Here is a 25839-nt window from a genome sequence, read left to right as displayed (position 1 = left end):
CACGTGGCCGGTCGATAACTGGTTTCACTCTCGGCAGGAATGCTGCTTCTCGAAGACGTAACACTTATTGTATGAAACACTTCAAATACGACAACATCCCAACTGCGTGAAAAACGATAAAATTACCGGGACGTGTGCCTCTCCGCCACTGATGACGACATCACGTATGAAACAAACAAAAAACGTTCGATCTCTTAATCAAATGCTCATAAATTCTCGGAGTAAACGCTTTACTACAAAACCTGGATACTCGCTCTAATTACCAGATCAATAACTCCCACTACCAGCGCGGAGGAAGTAAGGGAGGTAACTACCGTCGGAATGAATGTATGTCAGAGAATTGGTAGAAATCGATAATTCCGGGTCCACCGAGTCACGTGACCCTGGTACTGCTATTCTAACCGTGTATTTACATGGAAAAGACTGACCTGTGGAAGCGATCAAAACACCTCCGTCAACTTCCCGTTCAAACACAGGGTAAGTGTATCTATGTTCTCTAATACACATTTCTACTGATGTTTACTGTGATAGGAGCGTGTCGAGCGTGATTTCCACCATCGTCGTCATTCAAGAGTCTTATCTTTAGGATTTGATGTATCCGAAAATGGTCAGCGATGAGCTCGTATAGACATGATGACGATACTGGAAATGTTTCAGTTCAGTTTCCATTTTTCATTCTTATTATCTGAAGGTTAGTAAATAACTTTTAGGACCACAGAAGCGTGTTGTGTATGTAGTTCTCATATAGCGTCTTGTGAATTCCTTTACTGTCAAGTAACGTCCGATTCTCACTAACCTTGGATGACATACCCAAGGGAGCTAACCTACGACAGTATCGATCCCTGGACATATCAACGTGTTTGGTCAAGCATGCGGGCGAAGTACTTAATGCTAACTAATTCGGATTCATCTGGTGAGCGCTTCCTTATACCCTGGAAGTGAGTCTGTCTCGCGATGTATTGACGGAGGGCTCACAATCGCCTCCCCCCTCCCCCCACAGTCAGGACAGTCCGTTGTAGTCCGGCGCTACAGGTTGTAAGGACTTGCTCTCAATTTCGAGGCATTGCGGCGGAGGGATGCTTCGTTTGTTTTATTGCCTTGGTTTAGAGAGCGCGGTGTTATAAATGAAGGAAATGGTTTCTCCAAGAGTACATGGCGCGGTGTGGTTATGGGGGAGGAGAAAATTGGAATTGGTGATGACGGTAGGGCAATTCCTTGCTCAGTTTGAACTGTGATCAATTTATGTTCCTGGAGTTGTCTTTGGAGATGTGCTTTAAAGTGCCACTCGGAACGCTACGTCCCAGGAGTAAGGTTATTTACCCACTATAATTGAACGTGATGTAAGATACATCCAGTAATTAATTTATTTCGGGGTTAGGAAGTCGACTCGCGTCTTTCGCCGATAATTGAGTTTTGTAAACAATGATAAGTTTTTTACGTAGTGGCTGTGTTCTGTCGTTCAGGAAAGACATAGAAGGCGTGGTGCCAGAGTGATTATTTTACCATTGTCTGGTGCTGAGGCTATATTCAGTGTTATATACGGCAGCCCCTGTAGAGCTAAAAGTTGATAGGTCCGTCTATGCTACGGTCGTTCTGGTAATGGTGGAATGATACCAATGACACGTACGGAGCTCCATGATTGTGTTTGCAACCCTCTACTATTATATATCAAAGCTGTGCCTCGCGGATTCCGGGTGGAGACTCGCTAATACTGCTTCCTGTTATTGATGCCGTGGAGTCGGCAACCTTCCCCATTAATCTTCATGTGTTGATATGCTGCTATTGAGCTGGCGTGTCTCCGTGTGGTAGCGTCTCGCCTGCTTGTTGAGCAGGGATGATAAACTGCCAGGCAAATTAAAGTATACATACAAAATTGGATCTAGTCCAAAACACATCTACGATACCGTATCAATACATTGCCATAAAATATCAATTTCTCATTTATTTGTAGCCAACATCAAACAGGATTTATTCCTTCTTTTGCCCGGCAGTTTAGAAGAGGTGTTGTCAAGAGGTGCCGTCAGCAGTCACGACATTGTCTACCGTAGCCATGACGCAAACGTGCATGCCACTGTCGTCAGTATTCGCTTATAAGCGTCATTGTTCAATGCATTTAATAGAAGACAAGTAATCCTGAACGGTAAACATTGTATATGTTGCGTCCATGTAAATGGCAGCTGTAAGTTGGACAAAGTACTGTGACTATGTGTCCCAGTCCACCCAGCTGTGAATGGGTACTTCGTTACGATGAGAAAGCCACAATAACTCGGTGCGCCTAATGGCAGCAAGAGTTGTATACTCCCCAGGGAGCTGAGATTGATAATACGATGTGCCGTTGAGATTGACATCCAATGATCGAGGGAAAAAATACCAGCGCATTGAGCTTGCACTAGTTGCGTGGATATGTGCGCTATATAAATATCCTATAATAAAAATAAAAAAAAGCTGTATCGCCGCACCTTACAATGCTGTTCTTGTCTTATAGGCTAGGCCCCTGTCCCTCCAACAGTCTGCCCACTGCGGCCATCCATGGGGTTCAATAGGTAACTAGACTTTACTTTTGTAGGAATGCATTTAATATGGTGTATTTAAATACATCGTTATAGACTGACTTGTTGTCTCAGCATTGTGTGCCTATGAGAAGGTGTCTCCTTGACGCGCCGATCTCAAGGCAAGGGCCATGTCGTATGAGAAAATATTTTTTCATCTGTTCTACCTTTAATACGAAAAAACGTTTATATCGCAGAAGGTCTGACCGAACATATTATAGTATCTCACAATAAGCTAGCCCCAACACACCTTACCTCGAATGATACATAAATCCGTAGCCAATTGCGATTTCATGTTTTTGCTCGAATAATTAGGTTACTTAAATGTTTGGTTATACATTTAACTATTTCATGCACAGTTATGACATTTGGTGTTGCAAGCAGTGAAGTTCATCTTCTACAGCGTGAAGCATACCAAACAGGTGAGGTGAGGTGAGGTGAGGTGAGGTGAAATTGGGTTGAACGTCGTGATTGAGAATATTTCGCTCATATGACGACGTGCATGCGTGTGTATGTGTATGTGTGGCTGCTTGTACTAGCCCAGACTGAAGCTGGTTTTATAGTGCTAGCCCACTGATATACCATGCCGCAGTGAAGCATGAATACCCCACTCAGACACATTATACTGACTCCGAGCCGACCAGTCCTTGTTGTACCCATTAATGCCGAGCGCCAGGCAGGGACCAACAAGTACCATATTTTAACGTCTTTTGGTATGACGCGGTCGGGGATCGAACCAGCGACCTTCCGCTCTCCGGGCGGACGCTCTAACCACTACACCACGGAGGCGGTCTGCATACCAAACAAGCAAAATCTATTACATTCCAGTCATTTCCCTTGTGAATTAAGTCAACAGTACCTAACGTCTCTATTGTCTTTCAAAGTAGAAGGCAAACATTATCAATCACAACAAATGCTTCAAAGTACAAACAAGAATACGGAACTGTGCTAATTTCTCAATCTGCAGTCATCAATGAGTTCTTAACGACTATAAGATGCAAACACCTAATTTAAAGGAGATATACCTGTTGGCATCAACACGGTGATACAGACATCAAATGGCAGCTACCTTAAATCACCACATTTCACCACTACATCAAAAGACATATGAATTAAGGATTTTTTATAATAATCCGTTGGTTACAGCCGAAACAACTGACAAAGCTGATGATACGACAAGCAAGTGAAAACAGCTGTTAATTTCTCCCTCGTTAGTGGTGATACTCGCCAGTCACTATAGCCAACAAACGCACACACCCTCATCGGGGGATCTGGAGAGCCTGCAATAATGTCCCTTTCTCATGCAACAAATTCATAATGTCATCAGTCTAATTGCTGACTACCGGCTCTTCCAATCTCGCATATCGCCTTGTGTTCGTGACTCGCTCCATCATGCAATCAGCATATACAAGTTCCAGCATTCCAACGTCGGATACAATAAAGCCAACCATTAAATTGAGCTTTCCATTCCTGTTTGCAATACAAAGTTACTCATAGCCATAGCCTGGTCCTGTGGTGAGGCTTTGAATGAGGCCACTTGACTTTCTAAACGACTGCCCCTGAGTCAGTATGACTAACTGTACATATCTAGATTACGATTCAGCTGTCAACACTACATCTAGTTCCTACTGATGCAGTGTTCTCTCATCTTCAACAACGACCAAAGGGATTCCGGTATGGAAGTGGGCCCCAGAACAAATGCTGGTCTGTCATGGCGACCAAACGGATGAGTTGGTCAGTCTCGGGGACGTAGGTGTCATTGTGACCAATTGTGACCCTTGAGGTGGAGCGTTGTTCGCTGGATTACCTAGTCAAGGTAGTTATAGGCCGGTGTCATGTTGCTGGAATATTGCTGAATAGAGGTTAAAAAACAAACGCAAACAGTCAAACTTATATTGTTCATGGGAATAATGAAAACTGCGCCTGCAAGTACACACGTGTGCTACAGACCTACATAAATGGCCCTGTAATTTAGAACGTATTGTACTTGAGATCCATGAGACACAAAATTATTATGGCTTTAGGTGCATTGAGTGCTTCTGTGAATTTATATGGATTCATAAACCTTTGTACGCATCAAATGTCGTATGCGGGTAAAGAGCGCCCGCGTCCCATCCCTGGCATTCACGATAAAAGGGTTCAAACAACGAGATATATGGAAAGCCATCTGTCACAATTATACATCCATGATAAAACCGTGCGTGGTAATCTCCCAGTGCACGTGCCAGCGTCATTATACAGTGTTCTGTGCTGCATCAATAGCTGTACATCATAATACGTCTATGCCACGCCCGAGCAGTTTCAGCCGTAGTCGTAGTCGTAGTCCCATGCTGTCACCGCTGCATACGGGATCAGTTGCAGTAATATGTGATGTCAGGTAGACGCTGAGACGATCGATACCTGTACAGGAACTATCCTTGTAATTATTCCTTGCATCCCCCTACGTCTGTCATATCGTCCTGATTCCAACCCGGTGATTGCTGCCAATTCTTTATTCCCAAATACCACAAAAACTAAAACTGTTCAGTGGAATTATTAATGGCTGTTTCAGAGGCCCTGCGTGAACTGTAATTTGAGACCAAGGATGTTTGATGACTTCTGTCTTAAAAGACAACATTTTTATAACTTCTTTACTTCTGTCTCAACTAGCTTCAAGAAGGCCTGAGCTAAACGAACCCGATAAACTCCATGTTATTTATTCCAGTCGAGTGGTTCTTAGTCCTCTCAACATGTTGCTCAACGCAGGAAGAAGTCCTTGGTCTGCACAGAAAGTTAATCTTATCCGACCTCTGATTTCTGCTGCTTCCATGTGGCCTTAAGGCGGGATGACGTTTTCAGTGCCGAATAAAATCAAGTAGAAAAAACATCTTACAGGTGTCATTGAATCATGTGAATCTTATCAGATTACTTGCATCAACACTCCTCCAATCTCACGCGTCTCACTGACAAAGCTAAAAACGAGCTCATTGGCCTCTGGAGTTACGGTGATGGATGATCCAGAGCAACTTCAGTATCGACATGCAAAACAATGTAAAGGTTTGCCCGGTGCTTTGTAACTCTTTCTTGTTTAATAGCATAATTGTCGAAAGCAGTAGAAGACGTATCCTTGTAAAACAGCCATCTTCAAACGTAGGGTTAAATATAATCTTGCCGGATCTGAGGAGCACGGAGACGCAGTTCGAGTCTGTTGGGACACATGGGGGAAAATGTTTTGCTGATAATGGTTTCTAAATCATTCCATTTTATAAAGTGTATGCAGAGAGCCAGCATGTTTCATAACTTGATGCTTTGTTTGTTTCTCAATACGGATCTCAGTCTAAATAACAAATATTCTCTTAAACAAAACCTGAATGGTATCGTAATGTATACATATGTAGAAGCGACACATTTCACGATGGATTAATGCATCAAAATATGTTTGTTGAAAAATAATGATGACTGCATTGTTGCAAGGTGCGTTTGAATTTTTATTATTGATAACCAAACATATCTGACTTTAATATATCCCTCATGGCGGTGACTGTAACTATGCTTTCTAAACCAGCTTTAAGCTCGTTTTATATTGCATTCTCAATCTTTGTACAATATGTCTGTTTTTAAAAGTGTGTGAGTAATTGGAGAGTAATGTGGCTGTTATAACAATCCCGAGGCAGTAGAGAAACCTAATCTTCAGTCGTGGTGTAGAATATCTGGGTTCGAACCCTTTACCTGTGAATGTATGGAGACTCCTTTTGGAGTTCCCGTCGACAACCAGTTCAATGACATTTCATCCAGTTTCAGAGTTGGGTAATGGCATGGTTCCTGTATGAACTGCCCCAGCATTGATGAAAAACGTACTTGACCATATGTGGTAAAAACCTGAAAGTACGTTGTGAAACGACATGGATCGCCCATCTAAATGGTGGCTTTGGTAAAATTGCACCAGCATGCTTTCACGGCCATCAACGCTGAGGGAAGAAATATGTAACATTTTGTAATAGATTATGCTGCAGTATGCTGACAAATGACCTCATTCTTCCAACTCGGACATTTGTGCTTCTGGCTTAGTATCTGACCGATTAGTCGTCTGCTGCTCTTTGACAGCCGCCATCTTGAATGTTGCCCTTTGAGGCTTGAAATTCTCACTGAAGCCGTAATGTAACCCTCTCAAGACCTCCATTCCATGTATTTTTTGTCTTGAATTATGTTTCCACAAAACCCCACTAGATCCCCAGAAAAATAATTGTGGTATTGATTGTAAGCTCTTCGTACCTGCGGCTACGCATGTGCCCAGGATGAGTCATGGCGACACCCTCTGTATTATCTCAGCAAATTGGAAGGTTGTATGAGTCGTATTTTAAAAGTGACCTGTTGCTGACCTACAATCAATGGACGCATATTTGACTGGGGACAGATCCTTGATGCTTTCGTACAGCAAGCGTTCAATTATAGCATCCGATGAACGTCAACTTTGCTAATAAAGGGCTGAGAAAGGCCCGAATTGAACTTGCACGTAATTAGCACATCACAAGCCTCGCTTCAATAGACGCATTAAATGAACGATAAATTGGTTGCAGAATATTCGTTATGATTATCACGACAAATAGATTACATTTTGGTCGACTTATGACTCGATTGGACTTTACACGGAGTGACAGACTTTAATGGAACATGCCTGTCACCAGGAGGCCGAGGAGTGACTACATGTTAGTTCTAGTGTCAACAGATGCTGCAGACAGTTTCAATGCTGACAAAGTTCAAATAGGCTCTGAAAATAGTTGATAAATAATTGATGCGCCCGCGCCACATAGATAAGAATTTTCATGGATGTGGCATTAATGTCACGTAAATAAACACATTTCTTATTCTTAAATATTTACATCTAAGTGGCCTTGATACTTACCTTCTTCACCTGCATCGGATAGAGGGAAGGCAATGACTGAGGAGGATACTTAGCAGGACATGTTTGTACGGCAGCGGTTGAGGGTGTAAATGTCCAGTGATGTCTACCTTCAAGGCAATGAGTAAGGTGTATATTTGTAATGAGATGTTTGTAAGGCAGTGGTTCAGGGTACAAAATGTCACATGTTACAGTTAAGGCAATGGTTAAGGTCAATACCTATTTAGGTGCTGACTCCTGTTGACTGTCAAATGTTCCGGAGGAGACGTTTGTAAGGAGATAATTGCAAGGAGATGTTTCTAAGGTGATCATCGTTCCGATGGTTAATTATGGAGATAAGTTCAGGATGATGATGAAAAAGGTATGCCTGAAAGGCGAGTCCAAGTGCTTCCAAGCTGATGATTGTTGCGGGAGCTTTGCAAGGGGGCAGTTGCAGTGTGATCCCCGTCGGGTGGTGAGCATATATAAAATGATGTCAGGTCGATATCATAATGGATGTATTGAGTGTTTTGCAACCTTGTAAGATGATAGTGGAAGGTTCGTGTGAGGACTGGTCTCCGCGCTCATTTACTCGCCATGGAAGCTGTTTCGGCAGATAATCGACACTGGCTTTTACCCTGGCGCTGATGTTCTATATTAAGCCCGTATTTATCCAGCACTGTTTCTAATCTACAGGCATACATTCCCACACACTGTCAGATGAAAGGAGAATGTGTTCCTTGTTAAGAATGAAGCGTCATACCAATATATAGTTTCCGTATCCTTTATCCAAGATCTAAATATACCCTTTAATAAAATATTTATTCTTGTGTCTAAGCGAGAATCCGGAACACAAGTACTTTTATGAGTCTAAGCAACAGAAAGCCTTCTAATTCTGGCTTACTTCTCATCCTTGAGACCAATCAACGTGGATTATATACACTTACCAGGTCTTTTAATGTACATTGGTTATCAATGAACTACTAATGGTTGTGCTAGATGAACCTCGCTACGCGACATCCATAAATCCATGGTTGGGGATTGTATGGGATTAGCCCTCCAGGACTAAGGTAATGACCTTGTGTCCGGCTCGACCCAATATTGTGTTTTGTGTTGTGATTGTAAACGTCTCATTTGTTAATGATCTCATATGTGCTACTTTCAATAAATAACATAGCCCACTTGAACAGAGCTTGAAAATATGTCGTAGTATTTCTGGCTGGCAGAGATAACCGTACTGGAGAACGGTTATTAATGGCTGACATCTGACATATTCTTTCAAGATGGATATTGTTTCTCGCTATTTCCCTTTCATGCCTTTGATGGTATTGATTTGATCTACCCTGATAAGGAATGCAAATAGAGTGTCTGCGTCAAAATTGGCGGTATTTCAGCCATTTAGCAACGAATGCAGAATAACAAAGTCTTGTTGAAGTTATCGCAGCAATCCATTTAGTGTTTTAATCAATACAATGAGATACTGCTCGTTTCTGTATTTTATTCTGAATTCACGACCTCGCGAGAGGTTTAGGGAATCGACGGCGTAGTGTTAGAATATAGAGCAAAAACAACAGTTTTTTTGTACACATCAATACGATACCATACAATACAATACCGTAAAGGTGCTAAGATCGTATACAACATGTTTTCTTTACACATCAATACAATGCCATACCATCTCAGTCCGGACGGCCATGAGTACAGGGCTTAGATTTTCGAAGCTCTCAGCGCTAAGATAGTCGTAAGTGCCATACATTAACATCAACTTACTACTATCTTCGAAAACAACAGCGCTACAAGAAAGCTTCGAAAATCTAGGCTTACAGGATTAACATTAACTTACGACTATCTTAGCGCTAAGAGAGCTTAAACAATAGGCCCAGGTTCCTGGGAACCTACGCTTGTTGTAAAGGCAACTAATTAGATCTGTCACTTGATTGGAAAAGCATGTCTAATTTGGTAGATCGATGTTTATCATGCCAATCACAGGATTGCCTGGTACTGCATCAACACCATATTTGTAGAATCCTTCGTCTTATGGCTGTAATCATGAAAACAATCATTCCATCTGACATACTCTAGCTTACACAGAGAGAAATAGGATACACTGGGGGAAATGTGAAGAACGTTCTGCCAAGAATGTTTCACCATTTATATTGCTTTATTCAGAGCTCTCAGTGAGTGAATGAGCTTTAGTTTTACGCCGACTTTTAGCACTATTCCAGCAATATCACGGCGGGGGACACCAGAAATGGGCTTCACACAATGTACTCATGTGGGGTATTGAACCCCGGCTTTTGGCGTGACGAGCGAACACTTTAACCATTAGGCTACCCCACCAGCCCCAGAGCTCTCAGACAAACAGCGATACGCTCTTCACAAACAGGAACGTGTATGAGTCAATACTGATGGTGATGTTGTTTATGCATGAAACATACAATACATATGCAAGATATTTAATTGATTGATGTTGGTCACATGTTCCATCAACTGGTGTAGTGTTCAAACGCAACCTTTATACTGTAAGAGCTTTATACAAACATTTTATAAGGCTTCACAGAAATATCATTAAAAAGAAACTAAAAGCAGAATATACGTGCAAGATCACGTGTAGTAACAATGGCTGTAAGGGGTCAAACGTCAGTCAACATTTTGACGTACTTTTGTCCACTTACTGGGAGTGGGAAAATGGCGAGACTGCACGCTGCCACTCGCAACATCTCCATTGGACGTCTGGGAGTTGGAGAGTCCCAGTTTGTAGTACTTTTCATTTCAATGTACTCTGTGCAAAGGATGTGTAGAACAGTGATAACAGAACACATTGGCCATCAGGTGGCATTGATCTGACGTACGTGCCTTGACTTTACAGTCAGTATTGCCATTTTTGCCTTCACAGAACATTCGACTATCAGCATACTACTGGCAAACAAGGATAAGTTGGACCGGCGCAGATTACGCGTTTACGAGAAGTAGGCGGTGCACGGCAATGAGCAAACCCATTTGGTTTGTGAAAGGTAGAGCACAGATGTAGGCTAGTGCACGTGCATTGCGATGAAATTGAACCCGCGCGTAGCTGCACACGCCTTGCTCATAAGCCTCTCACGTCGGTGTAGCTAGTTGCACTACACTTGAACGAGGACAACCTGGGTCCCTCTTTGCTAACAATGGCAACCGCCAGTGGGCGGCACTCATACATGCTAATGCGGGTCAATTGTCAGGTGCTCAACTTATCCTTGTTTGCCAGTAGGTCTCATCCTAGTATCAATCAAAATGTATGAGATATGCAGAAATAATTGACCATCGGAATTTCGGTTCTTCTTTAAGCGTACACCTATCTCTGAAACGAGAAGCCAAACATATGTTCGGATACCTACAACCTCCAGCATATTGGTCATCCTACTTATTGTTGCGTTATTTCTATCCCTGAGTATACGCACCTTCCCGTTTGACGCTATGACATTTGTATGAAGCCATGTACTGATTGTATTGTTTGTTTCAACCGGCTGTGTTGGTCATCCTACTCATTGTTGCGTTATTTCTATCCCCGAGTATACCCCTTCCCGTTTGACGCTATGACATTTGTATGAAGCCATGTTCTGATTGTATTGTTTGTTTCAGCCTGCTGTGTTGCTTGCCTCACAATGGTAAGCTAAAGATATGTCGACAGAGAGGACACACATACGTCATGCAGAGTCCAGCAAAGGTCAACAATTGCTCGAAAACCGCTGACAGTAATCCGGGGTAATACCATGCTTTCTACAGTTCTTCATCACGAAGACACTGCTGACGGATGGATTTCAACTTGATTCTTTTAATGAGATGTTTCGTGCAGATGATGATACCTGTAGCTAGACTTCGCCTGGTAGAATATACAAGTTGAAATTCACACGTCAGTTGTGTGTTTATTGACATTTATCAATGTACAAGTGCATATCGATTGTTCAGTAGTTGTCCAAATTGATGTGTTCTTTTCAGTATTTCATAATGATTTAACAACGGTAGACACTCTTTACGATGCCACAATATGGCTGAAATACTGCCGATTTAGCGTTATATTTTAGCCCACTTTCCCTGTCAAAACGTCAATGGTACAATTCCGAATGTATAATAAGCATGACTTTATATATCGTTACGACTGCTCAACTGAGGCAGGGTGTTCGCGAAATTGTGAGCACAAGCACTTGCAAAGTCACACGTCAACTGTTCATCCGAACACGGGAAAATATGAGGTACATCAAGATGAGTAAATTTGTCGGATCTGTTTTGATCAGTGAAGTGTCAAATTTGGCAACTTCCCTAACTATCAACCATAAAAGTTTTGAAATTTTCTGTAAGGGTCTGCTAGTTCACCCTAACGTTTACACTCTCACTATCTTCTCATATGTCCTAGATTTTACGTATGTGATAACGATAACCTGCCGTATATCGTTTACACGAAATATTACATTACAAGTGAGACCACCTCATGCTTCCATACCACCCTGGTTGATCAGGGTTACAACACTCTGCGTACGTCATACTTTTCAAAAGTTTTATACAGGGGTTATACAAGTGGACAATCCCCTATTTGGATTTTTTTTCGGGTGAACAATTGACTTGCCTTTGCATGTGTTAGTGACGCGTGCCGCCGACAGAGCAGCATGAGCCTACATTGACCCAAATACCTGATACCATCACTAACTGATTGTGATTTATATACACAGGCTCTTGATGTTGTCTGTGATTTTAATGAGAGTTAAAAGGGTTTGTCGCTTTTATATGGAATTATATATATTTACATATATTTGAGTTGTTAAGGATTATGTTGCATTAAATCTATATCCCAGCTTTGAAAGGGTGCAGTTGGTTACTTAATGTTACACTCCTGACCTGTATACAGCGAGAGATTGAGGGGCGCTATTAGTAGCGCCTTGATCGTTAAGGTTCGAACCCTAAGTTAATCGATCAATGAAAAATCATTTCAAAGATGAAATTTATGATTGGTCCGAGTACACAAATACCGGCTTTTGTGTACGTAGACGCCAGACTCCCGATAGCCGCGCTCCGCCAGTTTCATCTATCTCCACACCAAGCTGCCAACAGTCTGATTGTGGAGACATATTGCTACCGGGATCCTCTGCTGATATAGACGTACCCCACACAGTTTCACAAAATATCGATTTAAATTCTCAACTAGATGGCTGCTGGACTGCCAGAGACGGGTGAGATACACTCCCAGTTGGGTCTACGTTGCCAGCTGAGGCCAGGACGGGAACGGTGGGATCAATATCCCATCCATCTTCCTCCTGTTCCCCCAAAACACTCCCTCCCCTTTCTAGGCAATTCATCGAGGGGCATGAGGCCTACATGTCGGGGTGTATACGGGTCGGGTTAAGGGTGGATAGTGGTGGAGGCTACAAGCTGGGGTTGGTGGGGAGGAGTACGATGAAGAATACAGTTCGACGTCTATGGTCGGGTTAAGGGTGGATGGTGGTGGATGGTGGTGGAGGCTACAAGTTGGGGTTGGGGGAGGAGTACGATGAAGAATACAGTTCGACGGCCGGGGTCTATAAGGATGGTTGGAGGTTGAGGGTGGGATGGTGGTGGAGAATACTACAAGCTGTGGTGGATGGGGGTGGGAGTACGATGAAGAATACAGTTCGACGGCCGGGGTCTACGGGTTAAGGGTGGATGGTGGTGGAGGTCAAGGATGGATGGTGTTGGAGCCTACAAGTTGGGGCTTGGGTGGAGGGGTGTGATACACGGTCGAACGTGAAGGTTGGAAGCTTGAGAGTCGGGGAGAGAGGAGCCTAGGGGTCGGGGTTTAAGGTGTTACGGTAGAGCCTTCGGGTCGGGGGAAGGGGACAGATGGAGTCTACAGGTTCGACCTTGACGGTTAGAGGAAACTATGTTATGGAGCCTGTAGGTCGTGGTGTAGGAGTTGGTGAGTTGTGGTCAGATAGAGGGACGAGGAAGGAAGCCAACAGGTCGAGGGAGCAGGGAGACTTCATTTCGAGCTTGAAGGGGCCGGGGATGAGGTGAAACTACGGTGAAGCTTACAGGTCAGGATGGTGCGTAGAGGAAGTGAAGCGTACTGGCCGGGGAAACTACAGGTCGGGCGAGATGATGGAGGTTAATGAATGTTCTGTAAAGACGACGGCAGTGGATACTCCAGGGACTTCAAGTGAAACCACTTTTGAAGGAAAAGAGACTTGACGTTAATAAACTTAGGGCTTTTAGGTTCTTCATACGTTTGACCAGAGGAAATCCTGGGAATGCTATGATCAGTGTAAGGGTTGTGCTGTTGGGGTCTGCCCTACTTTCAACAGTATTTCCCTTATATCACGACGAGTCTGCTTGATGCGGGAGGAAGCTATATTTGAACAGCGACGTGGGTGTAGGTAGTTGTTTCCGTAGAGACAGCTACTACATGGCGGTTATTGGTGTAGAACAGATGCCAGCCCAATCCTCATGCTGATCAGTTCATGCGATGTTAATATGGATACAGATTTACCAACGTCTTACACAATCCACGTCAAAATACCAGCGAATCAACATGGCGACGTTGTAACGGGGACACGCCCGGTAACATCTTATGTTCATCTGAACATGATGGAAGGCATTGTGTCAGACACGCGTGCATTAACACAAGGATAGAACAAGACGATATGGATCGCTTCAGACTGAATAAAGGTCACATTAAACCGTGATACCTTTTATAGTTGAATACTGGTTGTATCTGATGAAAGAAGCGACATACGCCCACGACCAGAGGCCTTCAGTTTACTTGTGTGTAATAACAGGGTTCTCGGGAACAGCGGACTAATGCAAGCATGTGTCTGGGCCGCTGTATCCAGCTGATACACCGTCCTGGCTTCTGACGAGGAAGTCCGACCAATACCACATCTCCTACAATGCCTCAGTTTACGAGTGCAGATTGGCAGGTGGACAGACCACCGCCACAGGCTATAGTTCCATCACCGTCTGTCTCCATCTACATCGACGACAGCCAACACCACGCCATCATCACTTGCAGGTCATGTCAAGATGGGCTTACCATAGAAAGTTAATGTAACGATTGGTAGACGTACATGAGTAGCTGATTAATTTCAACTGTTTAATCAAACCAATTCTAATATTAAAAAGACAATAACCAGAATTGTATATGGGTTTGCTTTAGTGTGACCTTCGATCAAGGTCAGTGGATTCGATATATGGCTGGACCTATGTTATAAGTTGTGTTGGAATATATGCTGTGGATCATAACAAATGTGTCATACAAAGAAATAGTTCCACGTGAGTCAGTATCTCTCTGATTTGATGTGGGTATCTTGTAACGATAACTTAGAAATGTTTTGAGAAATACATTGTCTGTGTTTATTGTCGGACACCACAAAGGAATCTAGTGACTGATACTGTGAGCACTAAGCCGCAACATGGGGTTCGATGGTATGCAATTCAGCAAGACTGACCACCCATCCATTTGGCTGCCTCGCAGGTTGCCGATGCCCGATTTTCCAACCAGGAAGCCCGATGGGGCATTAACCTTGCAGGACCCAAGGGTAAAAGAGTTATCAAAGCTGGATTTCACGACTTGACTGCGTACACTCTTCGACTGATACATTATCAAAGACTTAATCTCTTTGCAATGTACGGGCATAACAAACAGGTCTCCCCTGTGACCGCCATCGGTGTTTTGGTGTTTTACGGCGATATGAACTGGAATAGAATCAATTTGTTACGCGAGAGGCATGCAATATCGTATTGCTGGGACATCTCTAGTCAACCGATCTGTATCTGGTTTTAGAACCACTGGGCTGATACACAGATTCTTGCCGAGGCATGATAACGTCTCTTGCCCATGTCTAGAGCGTTGGTGCTTCCTAGTCGCATAACAGTTTAACATCGATGTACATACTTTTTACTTAAGACTCTTAACATTTAATAATGTTTTCAGTCTTTTGATGGAATGATTTCAAAACTATTACTTAAGTTTCAATCCTAACGAACATTGTAGTCAAACTAATGACCCCAGTGTGTACTATATCACATAGAGTATGAACCCCTGTTCTATGTATCTCGAGTAGAACTATTCAATATAATCCCGTAGCTTATAGCTTCAGAGGCTGTCTTGATCAAGGATAACGATCTCGTAAAGATTGCATGTTGCGACTAGAATCATCTAATTTACATTCTTGACAAAGGACAGGCTTATTACAACTCCAGGACACGTTGGAAGGTAATCTATTATGATTATCGCTAGACAAATTACATAATCACTGACTGAAAGTTTTACTGGGTCGATGACGAGTGAAGGATAGCTGTCGCCTCAGGAAGTTGGAGCTGGTCTGTGACATAAATAAGATCACATTCTCTTTGAAATTCGGAGCTGCAAGTCAGAAAGCCTTGTAAGACTTAATAAATCATTTTGATAAATATGTCTGCTGACATCCCCATGGAAGGATATGATTCTGAAATCCGAACTGATTACCCAGACAGGAATCCCCTAAAATCCTCCTCCGCAAAATCCAACTCTCTTCGTTCTTCTGAAAGTAAAAACTTCTTTTCACTTATTGGGTTTTTGTTCAGTGCAGCGCGGAAAAATCTCCATGGGTGTCAGAAAACTACGGAGAAAATTAATATGAAAGGAAGGAATTTTTTTCTCCAACTGTCTTCTTCCTTTCCATAACACAAAGGCGTCAATCTATACTCAAGCTTGGGGTGTTCAAGTCTCTCTGACCATCTAGCAAATGATGATAAAATAGCGATCACTTTGAGTACTCCTCATCGCCAAAGTGGGCAGGAGTATTCTGACAATTACCGTGAAACGTTATTGAACAAAGTTCTTTTTAGAGAGAAATATGCTGTCGGAAGATTGCGTTCTTGGATGAATTTGTTGCCGAACAGCATCATTTTGCGTGGTTTCGTCACACTTAAGAAGGATTTCTCAAGGAAATCCAGGGAAATGTCATTGTTGTGTAGGAGATTGATGGCTGAGAATGTATTCCTGTCATAGCTTCAGTAACCTGTTGGACGTGTCAGGTGACATTTACAATCGATGAAAGAATTACAAAAACAACTTGTAGAGCGAGGTTAACTTAAATTATTTTATAAAAAAATGAATAAATTGCGAAACAGAAATGTGTTTAATCGGATTGAAGAGTTCCTCCTGAGACAAATCCGTGTTCACAGAACCAGAAGCGATCACGTTCTTGTTTGTTTTTGAAGGAATACATATACTTTTATTCCAACTGTACATCTATTGTAACATTTGCAGATGAAGGGATCTGTATTCATTCCTTGTGTTATTTTGAAAGAAAGATTATATATTCATGTCGTTGAGAATCAGAGATTTTAACATTCCAACGTTCAATTAGTTTTAGCTGTGAAAAGCAGAATATTCGTTTTGTGATAGACAGTAGAACGTATTGTTTCCCTTCAGCTGCTCTGTCTTCACATCCAGTGTTGTTAGTTGAAACTTGAGCAGGTTGGTCTTCACACTCAGTGCTGTCCGTTGAAACCTCAGTATTTTGGCCTTCACACTCAGTGCTGTCCGTTGAAACCTCAGTATTTTGGCCTTCACACTAAGTGCTGTCCGTTGAAACCTCAGTATTTTGGCCTTCACACACAGTGCTGTCCGTTGAAACCTCAGTATTTTGGCCTTCACACACAGTGGTGCCAGCGTGAAGACCTCAACAGCTTGTTCTTCACATACAATGATGTACGCGAAGACTTCAGTATCTATTTCCTAACACACACTGCTGTCCGTGGTAACCTTAGCAGTTTGTTCTTCACATACAATGCTGTTCGCGAAGACTTCAGTATCTATTTCCTAACACCCACTGCAGTTTGTTCTTCACCAATAATGCTGTTGGTGAAGACCTCAGAATCGTTTTCTTCACACACAGTGTCGTCCGTGGAGATCTGAAGGGTCCGTCCTTCACAAACAATGCTGTCCGAAAATTCTCACATGTTCTACATATACAACGCTGTTATTGGAGCTTTACATCCAATGATCTGATGGAAACTGCGCTGCAGATCAGGCCTTCTTCCATTCTTGTTGTAAGATGGAACTGAAACGAGGATTGGATGGTTACAATTTATGGACCCTTCTGTCATCGTTCCCGCGTGGTGGGCTCAAGTTCTGGTTTCTCTGGTGTTTACTGGCTGCCGTGATGTAGAGTAAAATCACTCACTCACTCCCCCACTCATTGTCGTGTTATGAGCCCCACTGAGGAGGCTAACCGTAGTATACGGGCAATCGGCTGATAGAGCCAAACAGAAGGCATGTTTCGTAACAACTTGAGCACGCTCATTATCTCCATAACACTTGGATGAAAAGTATCTATTGCTTCTCCGGTGTTGAGATGAAAGTGTCCAATCTCGTTTCCATTCCCAAGCCATTACTGCAATATTGGCGAGGTAAAGTGTGCACAGAGAGACGATAGGCTGCTGGCGTGAGATTGACTTCCGCAATGGTGTCTATCACTGAACACTGTTGTTCTATTGATTACAGACGGTTTGGTTTCTCACTCCAGGGGTTGATTAAGAAGGCAGGACAGTGATTACAGGGGCAAACTGAGATTTCCAGAGATCAGTGGGCCTGCCTGCTTCATCAGGTCAGTCTCAGCCGATAACACGCTGTTCTTGAAGCTCCTACCAGTCCACAGCCCTGGCTATAATGCAGTACATACACAATAGCTTCAAACTAACCCCCGACTTTGATTGCTCTAAATTGGTTGGTATCTGGAAGCTTAGAGAGTTTTCACAATGATGCTCTGGCGATTTCATTAGGCCAGGCCGTGTCCTGGAGGACAGAGATCTTTCATTGTACGATACTGTTTTCGGTAAGGCAAAGCAGTTTCAGGACGCTCCTCTAGACGGGTTTGTTTTTGAACCTATTACTTGGTCTGGTTGTAGTCGGCCTGGTGACTCTTCAGCAGAGACAGCAAAGGGGAACATCTGTAAAGCCGGATGTCTAAGTACCGAGGTGCATGCAGGGAGAGGAGACCCGTAGGGGTGGTGACTCGACACCATCAATCCACTTCGTTTTTAGATGTCGCTGAAGCATTCGGGATCAACAATAGCCAACGGCGGCATCGCCACGGCTGTCTTGGTGATCTGTAGCCTGGTATAGAGATCCGACCAACTACCACACTGTGTTGGAGTAATTAGAAGTTTCAGGTCATTTTGCCCCAAAACGTTATTTGCTGGTCACTGTTGGGATGAGCAAAAGTCATCTGGAAATGTCACAGGGCTTAGAAGAACCTAATCAGCTTATTACTAGCTTTTTCATTCAGTCTGCTTTAGAAACAGGACTACCCGGGGAGAATGCGCTATCAAAGGAAATCTTAATTGGAAATATTTTTTGTTGGTTGAAGATTGAAGGTTGAAGACTTTTTGAATACACTATGGCTATGAATAAGGTAAAGGTGCGTACAGTAATATAGGATTTCAGTCAGTGTGAGTTATTTGTCACATATTGAAAACAGTTGTTTCCACAAAAACAAAAATATTCTCGCTGGCATCACCATGCTGACATGATGAGACTTGTACACTGACCAGTGGACCGGTGTGTTTAGCCTGAAACCTCGGGTACCTGTAACCCCTGGTACCCCGTACCCTTACCTCCTGCTGTATGTACCCCCTGGTACCTGTAACCCCTGGTGTATGTACCTCCTGGTGTACCCCTGTACCTGTACCCCTGGTACCTACCCTTACCTCCTGGTGTATGTACCCCTGTACCCTGGTACCTCCTGTACCCTTACCTCCTGTGTATGTACCTTTACCTGGTACCTGTAACCCTGGTACCCCTGTACCCTTACCTCCTGGTACCCCTGGTACCCCTTACCTCCTGTACCCTTACCTCTTGGTGTATGTACCCCTGGTGTATGTACCCCTGGTACCTGTACCCCTGGTACCCCTGTACCCTTACCTCCTGGTGTATGTACCCCTGGTACCTGTAACCCCTGGTATGTAGTCCCTGGTATCTGTACCCTGTACCCTTACCTCCTGGTGTATGTACCCCCTGGTACCTGTAACCCCTGGTACCCTGTACCCTCCTGGTACCCCTGTACCTCCTGGTGTATGTAGTCACCAGTCCCTGTGTATGTATGTAGCCCCCCTGGTACCTGTACCCCCTGGTACCCCTGTACCTGTAACCCCTGGTACCCCGTACCCTTACCTCCTGGTGTATGTAGCCCCTGGTATCTGTATGTACTCCTGTAACCCTGGTACCCCCGTACCCTTACCTCCTGGTGTATGTAGCCCTGGTACCTGTAACCCTGGTACCCCTAGGTACCCCCTGTACCTCCTGGTGTATGTAGCCCCTGGTACCTGTAACCCCTGGTACCCTGTAACTCCTGGTACCTGTACCCCCTGGTACTCGGTGTACCTCCTGGTGTATGTAGTCCCTGGTACCTGTAACCTCCTGGTACCTGTACCTCCTGGTGTATGTGCCCTCTGGTACCCCTGTACCCTTACCTCCTGGTGTGGTGTAGTCCCTGGTACCTGTACCCCTGTACCTGTACCCCTGGTACCCCTGTACCCTTACCTCCTGGTGTATGTAGCCCCTGGTACCCTGTAACTCCTGGTGTATGTACTCCCCTGGTACCCGGGTACCCTGGTACCTCCTGGTGTATGTAACCCCCCCTGTACCTGGTACCTGTACCCCTGGTACCCGGTACCCTTACCTCCTGGTGTATGTACCCCCTGGTACCTGTAACCCCTGGTACCTGTAACTCCTGGTACCTGTACCCCTGGTACCCGGTACCCTTACCTCCTGGTGTATGTAGTCCCTGGTACCTGTAACCCCTGGTACCCTGTACCTACCCCTACCCTGGTGTATGTACCCCCTGGTACCTGTAACCCCTGGTACCTGTAACTCCTGGTACCTGTAACCCCTGGTACCCCGTACCCTTACCTCCTGGTGTATGTAGCCCCTGGTACCTGTAACCCCTGGTACCTGTAACTCCTGGTACCTGTACCCCCTGGTACCCGGTACCCTTACCTCCTGGTGTATGTAGTCCCTGGTACCTGTAACCCCTGGTACCCCTGGTACCCTGTACCCCTCCTGGTGCATGTATGTACCCTGGTACCTGTAACCCCTGGTACCTGTAACCCCTGTATCTGTACCTGGTACCCTGTACCCTTACCTCCTGGTGTATGTAGTCCCTGGTACCTGTAACTCCTGGTACCTGTGTACCCCTGGTACCCTGTGTACCTCCTGGTGTATGTAGCCCTGGTACTCTGTAACCCTGTAACTCCTGGTACCTGTAGCCCCTGGTACCCTGGTGTACCCCATACCTACCCCTGGTGTATGTACCTCCTGGTGTATGTAGCCCCTGGTACCAGTAACCCCTGGTACCTGTAACTCCTGGTACCTGTACCCCTGGTACCCGGTACCCTTACCTCCTTACCTCCTGGTGCCTGTACCCCTGGTACCTGTAACTCCTGGTACCTGTACCCCCTGGTACCCGGTACCCTTACCTCCTGGTGTATGTAGCCCCTGGTACCTGTAACCCCTGATACCTGTAACTCCTGGTACCTGTACCCCCTGGTACCCGGTACCCTTACCTCCTGGTGTATGTAGTCCCTGGTACCTGTAACCCCTGGTACCCGGTACCCTTACCTCCTGGTGTATGTAGCCCCTGGTACCTGTAACTCCTGGTACCTGTACCCCCTGGTACCCGGTACCCTTACCTCCTGGTGTATGTAGCCCCTGGTACCTGTACCCCCTAGTACCCCGTACCCTTACCTCCTGGTGTATGTACCCCCTGGTACCCCGTACCCTTACCTCCTGGTGTATTACCCCCTGGTACCCTTACCTCCTGGTGTATGTAGTCCCTGGTACCTGTAACTCCTGGTACCTGTACACCCTGGTACCCCGTACCCTTACCTCCTGGTGTATGTAGCCCCTGGTACCTGTACCCCCTAGTACCCCGTACCCTTACCTCCTGGTGTATGTAGTCCCTGGTACCTGTAACCCCTGGTACCTGTAACTCCTGGTACCCGGTACCCTTACCTCCTGGTGTATGTACCCCCTGGTACCCCGTACCCTTACCTCCTGGTGTATGTAGTCCCTGGTACCTGTAACTCCTGGTACCTGTACCCCCTGGTACCCCGTACCCTTACCTCCTGGTGTATGTAGTCCCTGGTACCCCGTACCCTTACCTCCTGGTGTATGTACCCCCTGGTACCCCGTACCCTTACCTCCTGGTGTATGTACCCCCTTGTACCCCGTACCCTTACCTCCTGGTGTATGTACCCCCTGGTACCCCGTACCCTTACCTCCTGGTGTATGTAGCCCCTGGTACCTGTAACGCTTGGTACCTGATAACAATTACCCAGGTAACCTTCCCTGACTCAATAGCCAATAAACAGCCTTAGTTTGGACATCTTGCACTATCAATGTGGGCGCTCACGACCCGACTTTTTGCAGATTTCATATAACGCGAATATTGCTGTATGTGTGAGTTTGGTTTCACACCGCCTTTAGCAATGTTCCAGCAATATCACGGCGGGGGACACCATAGATGGGCTTCACATATTGTACCCATGTGGGGAATCGAACCCGGGTCTTCAGCGTTACGAGCGTTACGTCATGTTACGGTATTTAACGATTAGGCTACCCCACCGCCCCTTTGATGCATGTGGTGTTAAATAACAAACAAACAAAAACTAGAAAATATTATGCATGAATGCATGAACCTTCGACATGCTTATGTTAGTCAAATGTTCGGTTCAATCTCAGGTATTTCAATTATATCGTATCGTGACAAATAGTGTTGGCAGAGGTTTACTAGTACCAGTACAAGGCATTGTACTGACGGATGATCACTATCGAAGGGGATCCGAGACTAGAACCCAACATCCTGGCATCTAGGGGAGAAAACCCTGGATGAAGGCGCCTAAGATCTCAGTAGCTTTCGATTTATGACTAAAGATGTCTCTGTCACAGAAGAGAACACCTCCCAAAATTGGAACGCCATATTCAGGAAAGTTTGTACGACTCTATGAACGTCTAGTGATGACACCAGGTGTTCGTGACTGAGATGTAGTTTGTCACACCACGGTGTTCGATGTAGTTTCTTGTTGTCACGAAGTGCTTTCTTTGTCTGAAATACGATATTCTGGGTAATTACAAGGGCATTGATTCTATGTAATTCTTGAAAACTGCGATGAATGTATTGACAAACATGGTTCTAACAAGCATTGCCCCATTCGTACTTTTAATCCACATTTGACTGAAAAATTGATATATTTGTTCGTGCCGTTGGTGTAAAATGTAGTTAGTATGATGTCCTTGAGTTCAGGCATCACTTGGTCCACTAACGTATTCGTGCACGCAGAAACCACTCCTACCCAGCATGCCCTGCAGTCCCGGTCATAAGTGGCTCTCGTCTGTGCGCCTGAGCTGGATACACTCTCACGAGACTTTTGCGAGATAGCCCATTTCACCCATATTTTTGCAGCCCCCAGAGCAAGTTTTGAGACTTGCTCTTGTTTGAGATCCTAATCGAATTTGAACATATAATACTCCTATTTCTTGTGTGTTTTTCTTCATGAACTCAGTTAGCCGTATTTCAGCCTACTGTCATGTGATGGTATTTCAGCCTACTGTCATGTGACGGTATTTCAGCCTACTGTCATGTGACGGTATTTCATCCTATTGTTATGTGACGGTATTTCATCCTATTGTTATGTGGCGGTATTTCATCCTATTGTCATGTGACGGTATTTCATCCTATTGTTATGTGACGGTATTTTAGCCTACTGTCATGTGATGGTATTTCAGCCTACTGTCATGTGACGGTATTTCAGCCTACTGTCATGTGACGGTATTTCATCCTATTGTTATGTGACGGTATTTCAGCCTACTGTCATGTGATGGTATTTCAGCCTACTGTTATGTGACGGTATTTCAGCCTACTGTTATGTGACGGTATTTTAGCCTATTGTTATGTGACGGTATTTTAGCCTATTGTTATGTGACGGTATTTTAGCCTACTGTTATGTGACGGTATTTTAGCCTACTGTTATTTGACGATATTTCAGCCTACTGTTATGTGACGGTATTTCAGCCTGCTGTTATGTGACGGTATTTCAGCCTACTGTTATGTGACGGTATTTCAGCCTACTGTTATGTGACGGTTTTTCAGCCTACTGTTATGTGACGGTATTTTAGCCTACTGTTATGTGACGATATTTTAGCCTACTGTTGTTGGACGGTGGGCATTTGGGGTAGCCTAGTGGTTAAAGCGTTCGCTTGTCACGCTGAAGACCCGGGTTCGTTTCCCCACATGGGTACAATGTGTGAAGCCCATTTCTGGCGTCCCCCGACGTGATATTGCTGGAATATTGCTAAAAGCGGCGTAAAACCATACTCACTCACTTATGGTATTTCAGCCTACTATTATATAAAGGTATTTCAGCCTACTGTTACATGACGGTATTTCAGCCTACTGTTACATGACGGTATTTCAGCCTACTGTTATATGACGGTATTTCAACAAACTGTTATATGCAGTATTTCAGCCTACTGTCGTGTGACAGTATTTCAGCCTACTGTTATATGATGGCATTTCAGCCCCCTGCCATGTAATGGTATTTCAGACGACTGTTGCATGACGGTATTACAGCCTACCGTTATATGACGGTATTTCAGCCTACTGCCATGATATGGTATTTCAGGCTACTATTAGATGAGTATTTCAGCCTAATGCCATGTGAGGGTATTTCAGCCGACTGTCATGTGACGGTATTTCAGCCTACTGTTATATGACGGTATTTCAACCAACTGTTATATGACGCTTTTTCAGCCTACTGTCATGATATGGTATTTCAGGCTACTATTATATGAGTATTTTAGCCTAATGTCATGTGAGCCTTTGTTATGTGATAGAATTTCAGCCTAATGGAGTGTGACGGTATTTCAGCCGACTGTTACATGACAGTATTTCAGCATACTGGCATGTGACGGTATTTCAGCCTACTGTCATGTTACGATATTTCAGCCTACTGCTGTATGAAGGTATTTCAGCCTACTGTCTTGTGACGGTATTTCAGCCTACTGTCTTGTGACTGTCTACTGTTATATGACGATATTTCAGCCTACTGTCATGTTACGGTATTTCAGCCTACTGTCATATTTCAGCTGTTATGAACTGTTATTTGACGGTATTTCAGCCTACTGTTATATGATGGTATTTCAGCCTACTGTTACATGACGGTATTTCAGCCTACTGTCATGTTACGGTATTTCAGCCTACTGTCATGTGACGGTATTTCAGCCTACTGTCATATGACGGTATTTCAGCCTACTGTTATATGACGATATTTCAGCCTACTGTTATGTGAGGGTATTTCAGCCTACTGTTTTATGATGGTATTTCAGCCTATTGTTATGTTCTTGTATTTCTGAAACACACCTGGTTGTGTTACCTGTCATTCTGTAGGTACTGAAACACACCTGGTTGTGTTACCTGTCATTCTGTATGTACTGAAACATACCTGGTTGTGTTACCTGTCATTCTGTATGTACTGAAACACACCTGGGTGTGTCACATGCCATTCTGTTTGTGCTAAATATGCCTGGTTGCTTCTAAAAGGCCTTTGGGAACTGATTACTCTGCAAACATTCCGTTGATGAAAGGGGCGAGTATTGTTAGTGTTTCGTGAATTAGCAAAGCAAATACAGATCGGACGGTAGTATTTATCCATACGGGTAGGCGGGTTAATTTGTAAATAAGCCAGACCGCTAGTTTCTACTGTCAGCACCATGCGGAAGTATCGACCCAATCAGCGGTACAGGTAGAGAGTCCTCGTGATGAAAATGGAGACTTACTGGCAGGTTCTATCCCGTCTTATCCAGCCTCCAAGCCTCGAATCACACGGGAAACAAACACAACACAGATATCTGCTTCACGGACACCGACAAAATGACGGCGCGGGGATGTGCTCGACAACACCTTCGAGGAAGGTAGAGCTATACTTGTAATCACCCAAAGCGTGTGTTTACGAGAAAAGCTGGAGAGTTATTAATCCGAACGCGCTGACATTTTGCAATATGGAGATGTCAGCTTGCCTTTATATATGTAAAATATCTGATTCCTGGACTAATATTTGACAAGTCGTTAACACGGGGCCAATACCATATGATTTGATTTACCGATATTGAAGGCGACGCTGTGCAAGGGTCAATAGCCATGTCGCTCCCGGCACCGTCACCGGTAATTAGATGCGCTCACTGGAAATTGGACAAGTACAACTGGTCAGCTAGCCCCTGGTTCATACTGAACAAAGCTACCAGGACAACACAAGATGGCCAAGCAGAGATACGCCAAGGGCAACCCTATCATCTATACGTCATGGCTTGAGAAGCATTTATTGGGTTGTATAATTTCAGCTTTGGACGTCATGTAGTCATATCTGACCTTTCCTTCTCACATGGGC

The 25839-nt window shown here is 44.3% G+C and overlaps 1 protein-coding gene across 2 annotated transcripts in view; it reads left to right on the top strand.

Annotated features, from left to right (window-relative positions):
* The first annotated feature begins 395 nt into the window (after window positions 1–395).
* The window catches only part of LOC124279421 (interferon-induced protein 44-like), a 60960-nt gene continuing 35516 nt past the window's right edge, over window positions 396–25839 (top strand). The window contains exons 1-2 of one of the 2 annotated variants that reach the window (XM_046715248.1): window positions 396–477; window positions 11026–11148. In XM_046715248.1, coding sequence (XP_046571204.1) covers window positions 11093–11148 — 56 coding nt within the window. In that variant the 5' untranslated portion in view covers window positions 396–477; window positions 11026–11092. Of the gene's footprint in view, window positions 478–2490; window positions 2544–11025; window positions 11149–25839 lie in introns of those variants that run through there. The other variant, XM_046715247.1, reaches the window with a different exon arrangement.

This window comes from Haliotis rubra, unplaced genomic scaffold (assembly GCF_003918875.1).
Source record: "Haliotis rubra isolate DU_JTF1 unplaced genomic scaffold, ASM391887v1 Scf25, whole genome shotgun sequence".
In the NCBI taxonomy this organism is placed as follows: domain Eukaryota; kingdom Metazoa; phylum Mollusca; class Gastropoda; order Lepetellida; family Haliotidae; genus Haliotis; species Haliotis rubra.
This window is presented reverse-complemented; position numbering and strand designations above follow the sequence as displayed.